The 17,640-nt window shown below is 36.0% G+C and overlaps 1 protein-coding gene across 1 annotated transcript; it reads left to right on the plus strand.

Annotated features, from left to right (window-relative positions):
• Positions 1 to 9,868: 9,868 nt before the first annotated feature.
• On the plus strand, positions 9,869 to 17,188 carry LOC140877229 (uncharacterized). The gene is made up of 16 exons (XM_073280761.1): positions 9,869 to 10,121; positions 10,553 to 10,651; positions 10,738 to 10,829; positions 11,054 to 11,154; positions 11,591 to 11,681; positions 12,883 to 12,941; positions 13,050 to 13,170; positions 13,420 to 13,488; positions 14,346 to 14,398; positions 14,479 to 14,587; positions 15,105 to 15,275; positions 15,360 to 15,518; positions 15,748 to 15,840; positions 15,937 to 16,134; positions 16,389 to 16,606; positions 16,718 to 17,188. The coding sequence occupies exons 1-16, from the start codon at positions 9,989 to 9,991 to the stop codon at positions 17,067 to 17,069; spliced, it is 2,118 nt and encodes a 705-aa protein (XP_073136862.1). The 5' UTR covers positions 9,869 to 9,988; the 3' UTR covers positions 17,070 to 17,188.
• Positions 17,189 to 17,640: the final 452 nt, after the last annotated feature.

Raw genomic sequence — 17,640 nt, forward strand, 5'->3', positions numbered from 1 at the left:
TTCGCTTGATTATGGTGATGAGCGGAGAGTCAGATTAATTGGACATCAGTTGCATGAGGTTGCGAAGAGCTGGTGGTCCACGACCAAGAAATATTGAAGCGTAGAGGAACTGTACTGACGTGGAATGTCTTCAAAACTGAGTTTTACCAACGCTTCTTTCCAGTGTCTTACTGCAAAGATAAAGGTGCAAAATTTGCGAACCTGAAGCAGGGCAACTTAAATATTGAAGATTATGTTGCAAAATTCACTACATTGCTACGTTTTGCTCCACATGTTGCTGATAGTGATGAGGCAATGGCTGATCAGTTCATTAATGGACTGACTCCGGAGGTCTTTACTTTGGTAAACACAAGGCGACCGAATAATTTTGCTGATGCTATGAACAGTGCCAAAGGAGCGGAAGCTAGTTTGATACAACAGCGAGGAGCTTCGTATATCGCTCAGCCTCCGAGACTGTCACAACCCCCAGCTCCCATTCCACAACAACCTCCTCGATTTGAAAGTGGTGGTAGTAGCAGTGGTAAGAAAGGATATTTGCAAGCTCGAGGAAAACAATTTAAAAAGTCAGGGAGCAGTTCTTCGAGTTCCAGTGGCACGAAACAGAAGTCAGGAGTGTTTTGTAACAATTGCGGTGGAGGTCATCCAACCGATCAGTGCCGAGGTGTATCTGGGAGGTGCCATATATGCCATCAGACTGGCCATTTTGCGAGGGTGTGTCCTCAGAGAGGTTCTGGACAGTCACGAGGTGCAGAGTCATCACGATTAGTGGCTCAACCTGCGAGGCAAGCTTCTTCTGTTCATTCCTTTCAACCACCACATCCACAGCAACAGTCAAGGCCATGAGGAAGTCAGACAGACGACTGCCACAGAGACAACAGGCTCATGTCTTTGCACTGACGGAGGAACAGACACAGGGAGTACCAGATGATGTGATTGCAGGTAACTGTTCTATTTGTGGTTATCCTGCATATGTATTGATAGATACAGGTGCATCCCATACGTTTATCTCTACACGATTTGCATCCTTACATGCTTTGCCTGTTGAATCATTACCTGTTGTAGTATCTGTCTCTTTTCCTTTGGGGAGATGTCTTATATCTATTCAGACAGTTAAGAATTGTTTGTTACAGTATGACGGTAATGAGATAGAGATAGATTTTTTTGTGCTTGGTTTGTCTGATTTTGACTGCATTATCGGGATTGATATGCTAAACAAGTACAGAGCTACCCTAGATTGTTTCCAGAAGGTAGTGAGGTTCAGACCTGAGATGGCTGAAGAATGGAAATTCTATGGTAAGGGTTCTCGTGCTAAGATTCCTCTGATTTCAGTATTATCTATGATTTGACTTTTGCAGAGAGGAGCAGAGGGATTTATTGTTTATACAGTTGATGTTCTGAAAATTAGCCCGAACCTGGCTGACTTGCCAGTGGTTAGTGAATTTGCGGATGTTTTCCCTGATGAGATTCCAGGACTACCTCCGTACCGTGAGATTGATTTCAATATAGAACTGATGCCAGGTACTGCACCGATTTCTAAAGCACCTTATCGAATGGCACCAGTGGAATTGAAAGAGTTGAAAGATCAGTTGGAAGATTTACTGGCCAAGGGATACATTCGACCCAGTGTTTCTCCTTGGGGTGCTCCAGTATTATTTGTACGCAAGAAAGACGGTTCAATGAGATTGTGCATCGACTACTGAACAAGGCAACGGTAAAGAACAAATACCCTTTGCCTCATATTGATGATTTATTTGATCAGTTGCAGGGTTCTTCTGTGTATTCCAAGATCGATATGAGATCTGGGTACCATCAGCTGAGAGTTAGAGATTCTGATATTCCTAAAACTGCTTTCAGAACCAGGTATGGCCATTATGAGTTTATAGTTATGCCGTTTGGTCTGACAAATGCTCCAGCTGTGTTTATGGCTTTGATGAACCGTGTGTTTCAGAAATATCTCGACGATTTTGTGATAATTTTTATTGATGATATTCTGATATATTCGAAGAATTTGATTGAAAATTCTGAGCATTTGAGAACCGTGTTGAAGACTCTGAGATCTGAGAAACTGTATGCTAAACTGTCGAAATGTGAGTTTTGGCTGAAATAGGTTGTTTTTCTTGGACATATCATATCCGAAGATGGTATATCTGTTGATCCAAGTAAAGTCAAGGCAGTGATCAATTGGTCTAGACCTACATCTGTTCCTGAAATTCGTAGTTTTATGGGTTTGGCTGGGTATTATCGTCGTTTTATTAAAGATTTTTCCAGTATTGTGAAGCCGATTACTCAGTTGACTCAAAAGAATGCTCCATTTATCTGGTCTGAAGCCTGTGAATCCAGTTTTATTGAGTTGAAGAAGCGATTGACCAGTGCACCAGTCTTGACGATTCCTTCAGGTACTGGTGATTTCACTGTTTATTGTGATGCATCTCATCGCGGTTTGGGGTGTGTTTTGATGCAGCGAGGGTATGTGATTGCTTATGCCTCGAGACAGTTGAAGCCTCATGAGACCAGATACCCGATTCATGATCTTGAATTGGCCGCCATCATATTTGCTTTGAAGATTTGGCAACATTATTTATACGGGGAACAGTTTGAGATCTATTTTAATCACAAGAGTCTGAAATATTTGTTTTCACAGTTAGAATTGAATATGAGACAGCGGAGATGGCTTGATTTGTTGAAAGATTTTGATTGTGAGATTAAATACTACCCAGGAAAATCGAATGCAGCTGCGGATGCACTGAGTCGAAAGGTATGTTCTTTATCGCTATCGACGATTGGTATATCCCATTTGATTGAAGAATGTTGTCTTTCTGGATTAGTATTTGACACGAATTGTCCGCTTTTGCGACTTTATCAAATTCAAGTTGAACCAGAGTTACTTTTGAGAATTAAAGATGCTCAGAAACTTGATCAGAATGTGCAGAATTCGATTGAGAAAGTCCGATCAGGGCATGTGTCTGAATACCAGGTTCGAGATGATCTTTTGTATGTAAACAATCGCCTTGTAGTGTCTGATATTTCTGATGTGCGACAACAACTACTGAAAGAGGCGCATTGTAGTCGTTATAGTATTCATCTTGGTGGGAGAAAGATGTACAACGATTTGAAGACTCGATATTGGTGGAAACCAATGAAGTCCGATATCACTGATTTTGTGTCTCGATGTCTGAATTGCCAACAGGTGAAGGTTGAAAGGAAGAAACCGTCTGGTTTGTTACAGAGTTTATTAGTGCCGGAATGGAAATGTGATCATATTTCTATGGACTTCGTGACGAAGTTACCTCGATCTTCTAGAGGTTGTGATGCTATATGGGTGATTATCGATAGATTGACGAAATCAGCGTGTTTTATACCTTATCGTATGACATATAGACACGATCAAATGGCAGAGCTTTATGTCCGAGACGTTGTCAGATTTCATGGAGTGTCGAAGTCTATTGTATCAGATCGTGATCCTCGATTTACGTCACACTTCTGGAACAATTTACAGAGTGCTTTGGGTATTCAGTTACACTTGAGCACAACCTATCATCCACAGACAGACGGACAGTCTGAGCATACCATTCAGACATTAGAAGATATGTTGAGAGCTGTCGTGATTGATTTTGGCACGAGTTGGCAAGATTCATTACCACTTTGTGAATTCTCGTACAACAACAGCTATCAATCGAGTATTGAGATGGCTCCGTTTGAAGCTCTGTATGGTAGAAAGTGTCGATCACCTCTTTTCTGGGATGATATTTCTGAGGTACCTGACATTGGACCTGATATGATTCGAGATATGACTGAACAAGTGAAGCTTATTCAAAAAAGAATGAAAACAGCACAGGATAGACAAACGAAGTATGCCAATATCCGACGTCGACCTTTGTCTTTTGAACAAGGGGATAGGGTGTTTCTGAAGATTTCTTCATTCAGAGGCACCGTACGATTTGGCAAGCGAGGGAAGTTGTCTCCATGATATATCGTTCCGTATGAGATTCTGGAGAGAATAGGCAATCTTGCCTATCGATTAGCTTTGCCTCCATCCTTATCTGGAATACATGATGTCTTTTATGTATCGATGCTTTGAAAATACCTTGCTGATGAATCTCATGTGCTTCAACCTGATGAAGCTGAACTCGATGAAACTTTGAGTTATTTTGAAAAGCCAATTCAGATCCTTGATCGTAAGGAGAAGCAACTTCGAACGAAGACTATTTCGCTTGTGAAGGTCCAGTGGAGTCGTCATGGTATTGAAGAATCAACTTGGGAGACGGAATCAGATATGAGGCAACGATTTCCAGAGATGTTTCAATGATGTGAGTTCTTCTTTAGTTTTCTATTATCTGATATATCTTATGTGCTGATAGTATTTGAGATTTCGAGGACGAAATCATATCTTAGTGGGGGAGAATTGTAACGCCCGAAATTATTTAATTTTAATCCGAGAATAATTAATTTGGAAATATTTGGAGTTTTGATTTAAATTCTAATATTCTTAAATTGATTATGATTGAAATTGAATGGAATGAGAAATTGAGGACCACATTGCAATTTTGGAAGCCTTGAGGGGCCAAAGTGCAAAATTCTTATGTTTAGTGGGACACTTGTTATTCTGAAAGGTATTCACGTGTAATACAATACATTTCATCAGAAACTTTTGAAGGCAAAACCGAGAGAGAAAAGCAAGAAACCTCAAGCTCATTTCTTCATCTTCAAATTGCTATATCTTTTGCGTCGGTTATCCGAATTTGATTCCGAAAGGTGTTTTGGAATCCTCGAGACGAGACCTTCGATTTGTTGTAAGTTTTCTTTTGATTCATTATGGTTTGAGAATTCTAAAATGACAGACATCAGATTTGTGTTTGTATTGAGGTTGATGAGCTTGTATTCTTTGTTATATTGAAGTTGGGTTGAAGAATGGTTATCAATTATGGTCTTATGATTCCAGCTGATTATTTGATACTATACTTGCTGATATGTTGAGGAATTATGCTGGTTTTGAATCATATACAGCTGATATGAATGTTAGAATTGTTGTAGTTGAGTTTCGGTTGCCGACTTTAATCGTTATGCTGCCGACGTTATGATTCAAGACTGTTTTGCTATATTGTATTGCGTTGTGAGGATAGTGAGTCCTAGCTGATGATTGTAAGCTTTCTCAACTTTGTTTCAGATTGTGTTTAAAAAAACCATTGAGCTCGAGAACGTCATCTTCGAACCGATAGAGTGTTGAAGTAAGGTTTGAAGTTAGTCTCCAATAGTGTTTGTTTGGTTTGAAATGCAGATTGTGGGACAAAGCTTATGGTTGTTTATTGTACAGATTGGATAGCTTGAAAGCACCTTAAACTTCACATTTGAAAGGTAAAAGTGGACTACTATTTTGAATGGGATTATAACTCGAGATAGTTTGTATCGAGTTTCCTAAATCACATACTTATTTGCTTATTTGCTTTTATATGTTGTATTTGAATGGTTGAATGAGTCTTGATTTTAATGAATGCTATTTTGTTGATATATGTTGCATTCATCTTGTAAGACTTGTTCTTTGATTTTGAAATGAACGAAAACGTTCGATTAGACGATTTGAGGGATTATATATGTATGGCCTGGGTGGTTGACTTAGCCTAGCATCTGATTTACATATATAATGGCTTCAAAGTCTAGAGAAGCAAGATAAGTAGCCCCACTTCGATTGGGAGAGTTGGTGGTTAGTTATGATATCTTCTTCTCGGGATCCCAACCGATGAAATAAGAGAATTCGTTAGAGAACCTTGGTTTAAAACATGCATTGTATTTACTTTTATATCATGAATTTGATATATGCTTTGCTATGAATGTTTAGTTGCTTTTACTGGGAAATATATTTCTTACCGGAGTTATCCGGCTATTGTTGTGTTGTATGTGTCATGGCAATAGGCGGGAGTGGAACAGGGCAAAAGTGATCTTGAAGAACAAGGGATGAGAGAATAGCGTGATGATTCGAGTTTAGATGGTTGTGAGCTGTCAATGTTGTGTTGAGTTCAAAGACATGAATATGTTGTAGTTACATATGCCAAGACTTATTGGCTATGAGGTTGTTGTCTTAATAATGCACACAAGATATGAGATGATGCATATTACTTCTTAGGACTTGACTTGATATTGTACACAATGTTCCATGTTTGATATATGAGCCTAGTATGTTGATTTTAAGGCTTTGAGATGATCTATTTCTATTAACTTATATCATGTTAGAATGCATGTTAGCTTATGATTTTGTATAGGCTATGTATGAGTTGATGTTAGATGAGAAATGAATGAAAGAACTTGAGTTGTCAGCAAAATGATCTGTGTTTTTTTTTCTGGTGGACAGATGCCCGCTCGATCGGGTGATTCCTACCGATCGAGCGAGGCCTTTATTTCTAAGGCAGTGAGGTGAGCACATTGGGCTCGCTCGATCGGTGAATTTTGACCGATCGAGCGAGGCCAACATTACTTTCACCCGAGAGTTGGGCTTCATGGCTCGCTCGATCGGGTGTTTTTCCCCGATCGAGCGAGGTGTTTTTTTTTAAATTTTTTTTTATTTTATTTAGTCTTTGATTCTTTGACTATTATTTACAATGATTTGATTAATGAGAGATTAGAACTCGGGTCGTCACAACATATAAGCTTAGAAAATTCATTCAATCAATAAATCATGTTCGCATACATTATATCAAAATAAGTAAAGCATAAATCAAGCAATACTAAAAATGCATGCGACTCGGTCTACCCTGCTCAACTTCTATCTTATTCCAAGAACTTACGCTCTGATACCACCTGTTGTTAGGACTCGGACACTAATCTCTCAAATCATAACGGTTAATCCAAGATCATGAATTAACACCAAGCAATCAAGCAAGCAAATGCCAATTTTTTTTTTTTTTTTTATAAGACTGCCCTGCGCGCTTGCGAGCTCGCCTCTCGCGCGTGCGCAGCTCAATGAGGCAGCAGCCCCCAAGGCCTGGCCTGCGCGCACGCGCGAGCAGGGGCTCGCCCATGCGCAGGCCAGACGTCCAGAAAAAAATAAGCGCATGGTTGCTGCTGTCAAAACTTTCCATGCCAATTCTGAACATCTAAACAAAATATAACAAAGCTAACATAGTCCTATCCAAGAGAATACAAACAAGTTCATGCCAATTTCTCTAAGATATATCAAAGCTAAAGGCATAAATTGAATAAGTATTTTCATAACCAAGAGAGCATGATGCTACAAGAAGATAAGTCCCATTTCTTTATATAAACCAACTCAAGTTAACATGTAGAATCTACAAAAGTGAGTCCACTAAATTTCAAATGTAGCAACAACATAAACATCTAGATTAAAGGCTAGTCTCAAGCTTTAATACAAACATCAAAACATGAAAAGATATTAAAATCTCAACCAATGTTTCAACAACTCAACATTGGAATCCAAATCTAACATGTTTGACAAAACAAAAACTTCTTCTAACACCCGAGTCTCCACTCTAATCTCTCAATCTCTCGCTTTCCTGTCAAGTTCGACTCGCTTACTCTTCAACCTGATGCAATGCACACATACAAGCAAAACAACAGCCGGATAACTCTGGTGAGAATAAAACATGGTAGAATTTAGCCAAACTTACGTCAAAGTGTAGCACTCGAAGCCGTGATCGCAAATATACGATCAATTTGAAATTCTACCGGCCGGATTGTAAGAATCAAGCGTTGGAAGATCAAATTTTCTTTGGAAGGCTAAAGTTCACGGTTTTAGCTGAGAATTCTGATAATTTTCATATGCTTTACACGTTTGTAAGAATATATGCCAAGTGTTTCCCACTTGCTTTAGAGAATTGCACTTTGTTCCCCAAATTGTTTCATTTTTGCAATTTGGTTCTCAATCACTATTCAGCTTCTAATTAAATCCTTTTTAAATTCAAATTCCACATTTAAATTCTTAAATCCTACAAATATTCAATTCGAATATTTTTCCTTTTTAATTTAAGAATCCCGGAATTTAATTTCCAAAATTCGTAAATTCTCAAATTAAATACTTTCGGCTCGGAAATTACACCTCTAATTTCCATAAATTCCCAATTGAATATTTTCCAAATACGAAATGTAAATCTCTAATTTCGTAATTAATATTCATATTTTCAGGGCCTTACAGAGTATGGAGGAACAAGCGACGCAATAGAGACAGACACGAAGAAAGTGCTGTGAAGTGCATGAGAGAGAGTCGAGCGCGCGAGCTTGGTAACGTGAGAATGCTAGAGCTTGGTATTTTTCTTTGGTTATAAAATTCTTCATCTTTGTTAATTTCTTTTGGATCCAAATTCTTTTGAATGGTTCAATATTTGGTTGTGACCATAGTAAAAAGATCTCAAAGAAACTGTAACCTAGCTCAATCAATCATGCATTTGAAGCAGACCATGTTTCATATTTCAATAGTTGTTTTCAGTCAGTCTTTGTTAAAAGTTCGTCTGTTTTTGCAATACTTGACTAGTTGATTTCATGGTAACATCTTAAATGTTCAATTGCTTTCTTGCAGGCAAGGATAGGACCAACCGGGGATCAGTATCTATATATTATATATATAAATGTTGTTATTTTTATGGTTTGTTGACAAATTCATCGCCAATATTGTACCTAAATTTGTTCATGATGTGTGTGTCTGTTGTTTCTATGCTAATTTTTTTTTTTTTTTTGAAAAAAAGGAATTTCACTCAAAAAAAATTATGTATGAAGATGTTTTATAAATCAAGATTAAGAGGGTGTTTGGTTAAGCTTATAAGATCTTCCAATTTATTTGGTAATAATTTGTTCAAAAATTTATGAGTAGTCAAAATAAGCTGTTTGGTAACTTATAATTTGTTTTTAAAAAAGTTAAGGTAAACCTATTTTTTTTTAAAAAAATTATTTTAAAATTTTACTTCTCTAAAATAGATTTTTATATTTCCAGAAATCTTCGTCATGCCTTCTATTTATAAAATATTAAATATTTTTAAAAAATAAAATATTAAAGATTATCATTTTTTTCTAAATTAAAATATGAATTTTTTTTGTAACATAGGTTTAATATTTATGATAAAATTTTAAATTTATTTTTAAATAAAATTTGTAGTATTATATTTTTTTGGATAAATTTTGACAATAAAAATATATTGTAATGTTAAATACATCAACATCTTTAATTTGTTTAAAATAAGTTCATCCAAACACATTAACAACTATTTTTAAAATAAGTTGTGAAAACTACAAATGAGTTTTGATATGTTGTCAACCGATCTTGTTTATTTACGTGTCCATCATTGTGGTGTCATTCAATTATTTGATGTACAATTTATCCCATTCAATATGTGATTGTCACATCAGTGGTGGACAAATTGAGCTGTACATGCCATTGAAATGTGAGAATGAAGATGGACATGATGGACATTCACGATGATTTGAAAATAACACTAATTAATAATGTAAAGAAATCATTATGTATTTTCTCAATCACCTCATTCTCTTTATTTGAGAAATCTCCCCTTTTTATAACAACTTTTCCCATCGATAATATATGATTTTCTCGTGCCATCTCATGTCTTTTCTCATTAGCAGTAACACTTTTGTTCTTTATGCTAAGCTACTATATTATATTTTCTTTATTGGTTGTGACCACCGTGATTTTTGAAGCTTGAAACCGATGAGCGTACAATTAATTGGCGGGGCAATTTTTATTTTGTGAAAATCGTTCGATGGAACTCAAAACAGAGATTTTAAATATTGGTATTGCAAGTTAATTATTGCAAAGTATGATGGGCTTTAGTCTTTATACCGAATCAAATCCCAAAGTGACAGAGTCTAATACTAAGCCCAAGAAATCAATAATGGATCTGTTTTAATTTACACATAGCCATAGCCCTACTAAAAACTAAAACCCCCTGGAGCCGCAAGAGCTCTGCGGCCGCCTTACGCCGCCACATCCTGCCAGCCAATTTACGAAATCAAAGATTTAACGAGCTCAGAAAACATGGCGTATGAAGGTGGTAACTTGAAATCAACCTCCATAAATGGAGTGAAAATGTACTCTGTCGCAGCCAACAATCGCTCCCTAGCTACGTGGCTTCCTCCCAAGAAGCTTAGAGCACTTCGTAAGAACCCAGGTGAAAATTTAACGACTCAAATTTTCGTTGTTGAAGCTTTATTGCTGCTTTTAGCGCCCGGATACTCACCCTCCACCTCTACCCCCACACACATATACACAAAAGCTAAAATTTTTATCAAATCACTTAAATTTGAAGAGAAACTATTATTAAGACATCGTTTGTTTTAATTGCTTGAAACTTTAGATGCCTCTGGAAAAGCTTGAGGATTCGAGCTTTATTTTATTTTGAGGAAATTTGAGTATCAAGCTACTTTAACTTGAAATTCTCATTGTTCTTGGGATTCATGTTCTACATTTGAGTCTGCTGGAACCAAAAATTACATCCGAAATGATATAATTAGAATTAGATAATCTTTGTCATTGTATGTTTTGTACAGTGATTGTTAGCAATAACTAGTAGCAATAACTGGTTTCTACCTAAGTCTCCAGATTATCTGCAGAGGGTAGATTTGATTCAAGATTTGAAGTTTGAAACTGCTACGACTAGAATTAAGGTGACCCCTGATGGAGAATATCTGATAGCATCAGGTGAATTATTGATTTGATTGATCCATTTTCTATCTAACAATGTCATTTTATGTATTGACGTTTTTTTTTATAATTCATTAATTCAGGCATTTACCCACCACAAGTCAAAGTATATGAGTTGAGGGAGTTGTCCCTGAAGTTTGAAAGGCATTTGATTTCAGAAATAATTGATTTTGAGGTAATACTTTTGACAAGAGGCCTTGGAACTATACGATGCTCTAACTGTAGCAACTGCGCATGACATTGATTGTAGTTTGTAAATAATTATCTATTTTTTAAATACACACATATTTTTATGCATTCCTAAATGACATTGATTGTAGTTTGTAAATAATTATCTATTTTTTAAATACGCACATATTTTTTATGCATTCCTGAGTGCTTATTCTTGATCTCTTCTAGGTGTTAGATGATGACTATGCAAAGCTTGTATTTCTTTGCGCTGATCGCTCTGTTTGTCTCCATGCAAAATATGGAAGTCACTACAGTCTGCGAATCCCAAGGTCTCTTCTCTCCCTCTCTCACATAATCACATTGTTTTATTTAATGCATGCTTTGTGTATGTGACCATGTGACACGGGTCTTGTGCGATGATCCTATGATTACTTTTGAATTTGCACTGCTATAGTAATTATGGATTCATATTGGCACACTGAACATTTAATTTGTTAGAAATTTACAATGAGATAATTATACAAGGAAATAAGGACACTTGCATTATTATTTTTAAATATACTAACCATCAGATATATATTCATATCATAGCTTGGCTACCCAATTTACACTGAAATAGTTTGACTAAACTAAATTTTAACTAGGCAGTCCTAGTTTTGAGTAATAAACTTTTTGTAGCTGAATTCTGAGAGTTATTTTTCTTGCTGCTGTATTTTTTTATTTGTTTATTAGTTTCACGATGGCTTATGCGTTTATTCTCAACAGGATGGGCAGAGATATGACATATGATTGCTGGTCTTGTGATCTTATCTGTGCTGCTTCTTCTCCAGATATGTACAGGATAAACTTGGAACAGGTTTGTCTTGCTTCAATTTATGTTCCCAGTTTTTTGAAAATGCTTTAATATCTGTTTTCATCACCCTCTTCCCATTGTCTTCGAAAGCTAGATTAATGAATTAGGTGTATAGCTAATTTTTCCCTCAACGAGTATTATTTTTATGTGTTTGATGTTTTAGGCATTGGATTTATTCGAAATTTTTGGTCTTTCCTTTTGGGTATCATTGGCTTATAGGGTGTTTGGCTAAGCTTATTAAAAAGAGCTTATAAGCTTCTAGAGCTTAAAATCTGTTTTACTAGCTTATAAGCTGTTAGAACTTATTTTAAAAATAAGCTGTTAAAGTGTTTGGATAAACTTATTTTAAATAACTTAAAGATGTTGATGTGTTTGGTATTATAAGATCTTTTTATCATCGAAATTACCAAAAGGGTATAATTATATGAAAATAATATTTCGAGTTATACATATATGAAAATAGTTTTAGAATAAACATATATTAAAAAATAAAATTATTATAATATTTTATTTTAGAAAAATTTATGTGATTTGGATTTTTTTAAAAAAATAATATTTAATGGGTGGAGGATATGATGGAGATTTATTAAAATATTTAAGGATATTTTAGAGAGATAGAATATTAAAATAAGATCTTTTTGAAAAAAGTACCTCCCCCTTACTTTTTTTAAAAACAGCTTATAAGCTGTCAAATAACTTATTTTGACAGCTTATAAGATGTTTCTAAAAAAATTTACCAAACAGATTCGGAGAGCTTTTAAGCTCTAAAACAGCTTAAAAGCTGTTTTTAAGAGCTTAAAAGCTCTCCCAAACACCCTCTTAGTGTTAATTTGGTTCGCCTCCACCCCACATGAATTGTTTTTGTTGGTCACATTTTTTGTTCTTGTATGTGAGGCATTTCTGTACCCCATTCATCATTTCACATGTGGTTTCCTTCTTGTTCAATACCTGTTAATAATATTTGACTCAGCAATCAAGAAAGAAGGTACTATTTCCCCTGGGACAGGAATCATCTCTTACCTGTCAATTTGTTGCTCTCTATTTGATGTCAGTAATCTGAGCTAAAATTCGCTATTGTTTCATTATGCATGTATTCTCATATTTTGTCGTTCGCTCCTTTTTGCACGACAAGCTTAAAAGTTTAGGTGTTTATTTATTCTATGCTTCTGTTCAACTCTTCCTAGTAAGTGACATCTTTTCACAGGGGCGTTTTCTTTCGTCGCTCAACACACAATCCCCAGCTTTGAATGTAGTTTCTCGAAGGTTTGTGAAACTTGATTTTCCTTCATGGCACTGTACTGCACCTTTTTTAAGTTGTATTGTAGTTGGATATTGTCTGTATAACATAATTCGTTCAATATTTTGACCCAGCAAGGTGCATGGATTAGTTGCTGGTGGGGGTGAGGATGGAGCTGTGGAATGTTTTGATATGAGAACGAGGTCTTCTGTAGGCAGGATAGATGCTGTTGCTTCCTCCGGCGACATAGATGGGGTAACTAATTTTTTTTCCCTCTCAATTCAAGCCGATGCTCTCTCTAGGTCTTTAACTTATTTAAATTTGTTTCCCTAAAAAATCACCTTATGTGAAATAACAATACCCTGTATTTTGGTGTGGATCTATTCAAGTGAAATTGGATCTAGTTTATTGCTCACTCATGTTTATTTCCATCTACTAGGTTGTCTCAATAATTTCACCCCTTTATTAAATATTATGGTGATGTTGATTTTGTGATACATGTAGGAGGTTACTTCGATTGAGTTTAATGGAGATGGAGGCTACCTAATGGCTGTAGGAAGCAGCAATGGAAAGGTTGTGAAAGTGCCTTGTTAACCTTGGCTACAATCATGTTGTGTTGGTCACTTGTTCTCTTTTATTGTCCTTTGCTTTACCATGTCTTCTGCATTGTAGTTCTGAATATAGCGTACTGATTAATGAAAAAATGTCACAGACATCACGTAAGAACTCCAATATAATATGTCTACTTATGTTTCCTAATTACTGATGAGTTTTGTGTTGGCATTTACTGTATTTAGCGCGTGACACTAGTTTTCTCAATCTGTGTTTGGCGATACATGACATACAACGCAGATTTTTTTTACATAATTTGTTGCTTGTCAGATTAATAACCTCGACTTCAGCTTCTAATATTTATGGTCCAAAATCATCTTACGTGACAGCTTGAACTGTACATACCTGCCACTGGTGGGACATTTTAGCATGTTTGAATAAATTTAGATTAAGTCTTCCCCTATGCTGGTAGTGGTACCCCATTTCAGCCAGTTCTTGCAGGGATGGGTACTTTTTGTGGAGAAAATCTGGTGCACCGAAGCTCCTTGGATGCACTTTGTTGTGATATTTTCACTCCATGGGTGTATATCAGTATATGTGATGATCAATAGACGTTCCATGGCTAGAATAAAGGCCGTTTTTTTAACCAATTGAGACCATATTATTTATTTGTGATACAAAGGTAATGTAATGTGGATATGAAAGCTAGATATTGCAAAAAACATCTGCTGCACAAAACGAACGATCAGAACGACGTAACTGTGTTTACCATTTTTTTTGAATTTCTTGTCTGCCGAATATCTCTGTTGGATATTTTATTGCTATTTTCATTACCTCGAATATTAAATTACATTTCTTATCTGCTATTAATCTCGCAGATTCTTATTTATGATTTGCGCTCATCTAATCCTGTTCGGATAAAGGACCATATGTGAGTTTCACTAACTGCTTTCAAATGAATTTAATTACTTGATTTTTTTTTTCAATCATTATTTTTAATTTGCTTTGCAGGTACGGCAGCCCAATCCTCAACATTAGATGGCACAAAACTCTGAACTCTGAGCAAGCAAAATTAATAACTACTGACAAGCACATTGTCAGGATTTGGGACCCTGAGACTGTAAGACTCTCTACCACATTTTGTGATTAATACTTGACAGATGACTGTATCCTGCTCTTCTATTAGGGTCATTACATCAACCATTGATGATTATAGAGTTATGGGATTTATAGTTTTGTGTTTTTTTGTTTGTTTGTTTGTTTTTAATGTACGGCAACTTAAATTGTTATTTTACAAATCCTTATCAAGTCTAGCTGTTAAGAGACTTATTGTTAAGTCTGACTGTAAATATTTTCGCTGGCACTATGATTTCTTTATGAACGATAGCAGCCAAATGTCAACAAATGGGAAAGACTTGTGAAAAAACGGTCTTTCATGTCGCAGATTCTCGTTAGAAATTTAGAACACCACAAACAGTTGGGTTTATTGTTTTTTCGCATTCATTTTCAGAAAAAAGGTGCTGCTATAGTGCTGAAATTTTGGCCTAAGAATCTCTGTGGCCCACTAAGTTACCATTGTTTTGTTACCTAACTGCCTGTCCCAGAACAAATTAAGATGGCCTTTTTATGTTTTTCAGGGAGAAGGTATGACTAGCATTGAACCAACTGCTGGAAAAATTAATGATACTTGTGTCTTCAGCCGTAGTGGATTGATTTTGTTGGCTCTGGATAGCAGCCAAATACCATCTTACTTCATACCAGCCCTTGGACCTGCACCAAAGTGGTGTTCTTATCTAGAGAACTTAACTGTATGTTCATTAAGCTGCTTTGTCGATCATCTTGTACGTTTGAGCCCTATTCGGTATCGATAAATCCTATTCATGCCTTTATAGGAAGAGCTTGAGGAGGATGGACAAACAACTATTTATGATGATTACAAATTTTTGACGAAAGAAGACCTGACAAAGTTGAATTTGACCAATTTGATTGGAACCAATCTTCTAAGAGCCTACATGCATGGTTTCTTTATCAATTACAAGCTGTATAAAAAGGTAATATTTGCATCTTCAAATGGGCCACCTGCCTCCCCCCAAGTACAAGTGTTTTTTTTAAAATCTTGATAATATTCATAAAGTGAACAGTGTGTTATTTTCATGGATTGGTGTGTGAATTATGCAGCTTAATTTCTGGAAAAAATATTTCACAGGGCTTTATGATTTCAATTATCATACAAGATTCTTGTTTAGATCTAATACACGGCTATGATGACTGTGAATGCAGGCAGAAAGTTTGGCAGATCCTTTTGCTTATGATACATATTTAGAGAGGAAAAAACAGGAGAAATTGGAAGCTGAACGTGCCACTCGAATCACTGTAAGCTGTTTGAGATTCATTTTGTGATTTTTACAGAAACCATGCCGTATTTTGCTTCTATTTTGAAGCTTTTGTTATGGTAATATTTTCTTGCAGATCAAGAGGAAGCTACCAAAAGTTAATCGAACTTTGGCTTCCCGTCTTCTTGAAGAAGATGAAAATCTTGATGATCAGAAGGGCACTGATAATATTGATACTCTGAAAGTACCAGATAAGAAGACATCAAAGAAAAAGAAGGGTCTCACCAGTGAGGTTCTCAAAGACGAGAGATTTACTCCAATGTTTGAAAATAAGGTAATTTAAGCGGGCTCCATTAGGAGGAGCTAGCAAGTAAGTGCTTTTTGGTTGCAACTCCTGTTAATTTTTATTGAATTTCCTGTGATTTCAAGTTTTTGTTTTATTGATATTTGTGAAAAATGTCCATGTATCAAGAATTACTCGAAAATATCTTGAAATTATACATAAATTATTACAATCTTTTTTTTCTATCTCAAATTTTGTTTCTCGCAGTATCTGATCTGAGTATTTTGTTCTTAAATGTTTTTCAGGACTTTGAGGTTGATGAGTTCTCACAAGAATATTTGGCTTTCCACCCAATTGCGGCACCTGCAAAGAAACCATCATTATTTGACGAGCATTTTGAAGCTCTTGCTGAAGAAGATGAGCAGAGTATTAGTGGTTCTGATGTACCATCAGGTAGCGAATCAGCAGAAGATGAGCAAACGAATGGCAATACCAAATTTATGAAGAAATCCCGAGTTCCAAGGTTCCCCATCATCTCTTTCTAACCAGTCTTTATCACATTTCAAGAAAATTAGCTAGAATATTAATATAGCCGGTAGATTGATCATACCTTGTATTTTGTCGATCCGTTCAGATTTTATGAAGTGAAGGATAATCGGCATGCAGAAGCATTCAGGAATCATGAGTCTCTTGGACAGGAGGATTCTCTGCCCTTGGGAGAAAGGTTAGCTCTTAGGAAACGGGAAGATCGTCCAAAGGGTTTTGTAAAACATGGACAAGGAGGGTCCCGGGAAATATCTTTTAATCCCAGAAGCTCGAAAAAGTACATGGAGAGTGATGAGGATGACGAGAGGCGACCTGGAAAGAGGAGGGGTGTACGGTCGCTGAAACTACCTGGTCTTGGTGGTCGTGGCGGCGGCGGCAGAAGTGATGGCAGGAGAGGTGGATTTCGAGGAAGGAACAACAGGGGAAGAGGTCGGAGGTAAAAGAAAGTCAACCGTTTTATCGCAGGCAATGTGTAATACTTTTTGCTGGGTTTATAGCGTATCAACTTTCAACAACTTAGTGACATAAAGGCAACTGTATTCTTTTTTTAGTGTGATTTTAAATTTATAAATTTGGTATATCAATTTTTTAAGTCTTTTTTCACGAGTTATATTGTGATTCATTTTAGTCTTTTATATTGTCATTGCATATCCAAATAAAGTTTAATTGTCATTCATAAAAAGGGAAAATCACTTGATTAAAAATTAACATGGAAAATGATCACTTGGTGTAATGTTCGAGATTATTTTTACGTACTCAATCTGCTCATTCTTCTTCTTCGTCAGTTGTTAAAATTAAAATAAAGTTTAATTTGGTGATGGATGTTTAAATTAAACTTTAGAAGTTCGAATCTTTCTTTTTGTTTTGGAAGGGTGATGCAATTGGTCTTTGGCATTTGGAATTTAGTCTCGAAATATATTACCAATTTAGATGAATTCATGCACTTAAACTACAATAAATTTAAAAGTTGGTGGAGAGGGATAATTGCAAATTGGGATGATAATGACTGCA

The sequence above is a fragment of the Henckelia pumila genome, chromosome 1 (assembly GCF_033568475.1).
Source record: "Henckelia pumila isolate YLH828 chromosome 1, ASM3356847v2, whole genome shotgun sequence".
Taxonomy (NCBI): Eukaryota; Viridiplantae; Streptophyta; class Magnoliopsida; order Lamiales; family Gesneriaceae; genus Henckelia; species Henckelia pumila.

Bases quoted from the DNA above. Each gene is read 5' to 3' on its own strand.
- LOC140877229 (XM_073280761.1), top strand. From the start codon at position 9,989: ATGGCGTATGAAGGTGGTAACTTGAAATCAACCTCCATAAATGGAGTG. The intron at 12,942-13,049 runs GTTTGTGAAACT...ATTTTGACCCAG, and splicing joins TTGAATGTAGTTTCTCGAAG to CAAGGTGCATGGATTAGTTG. The intron at 13,489-14,345 runs GTTGTGAAAGTG...TTAATCTCGCAG, and splicing joins TAGGAAGCAGCAATGGAAAG to ATTCTTATTTATGATTTGCG.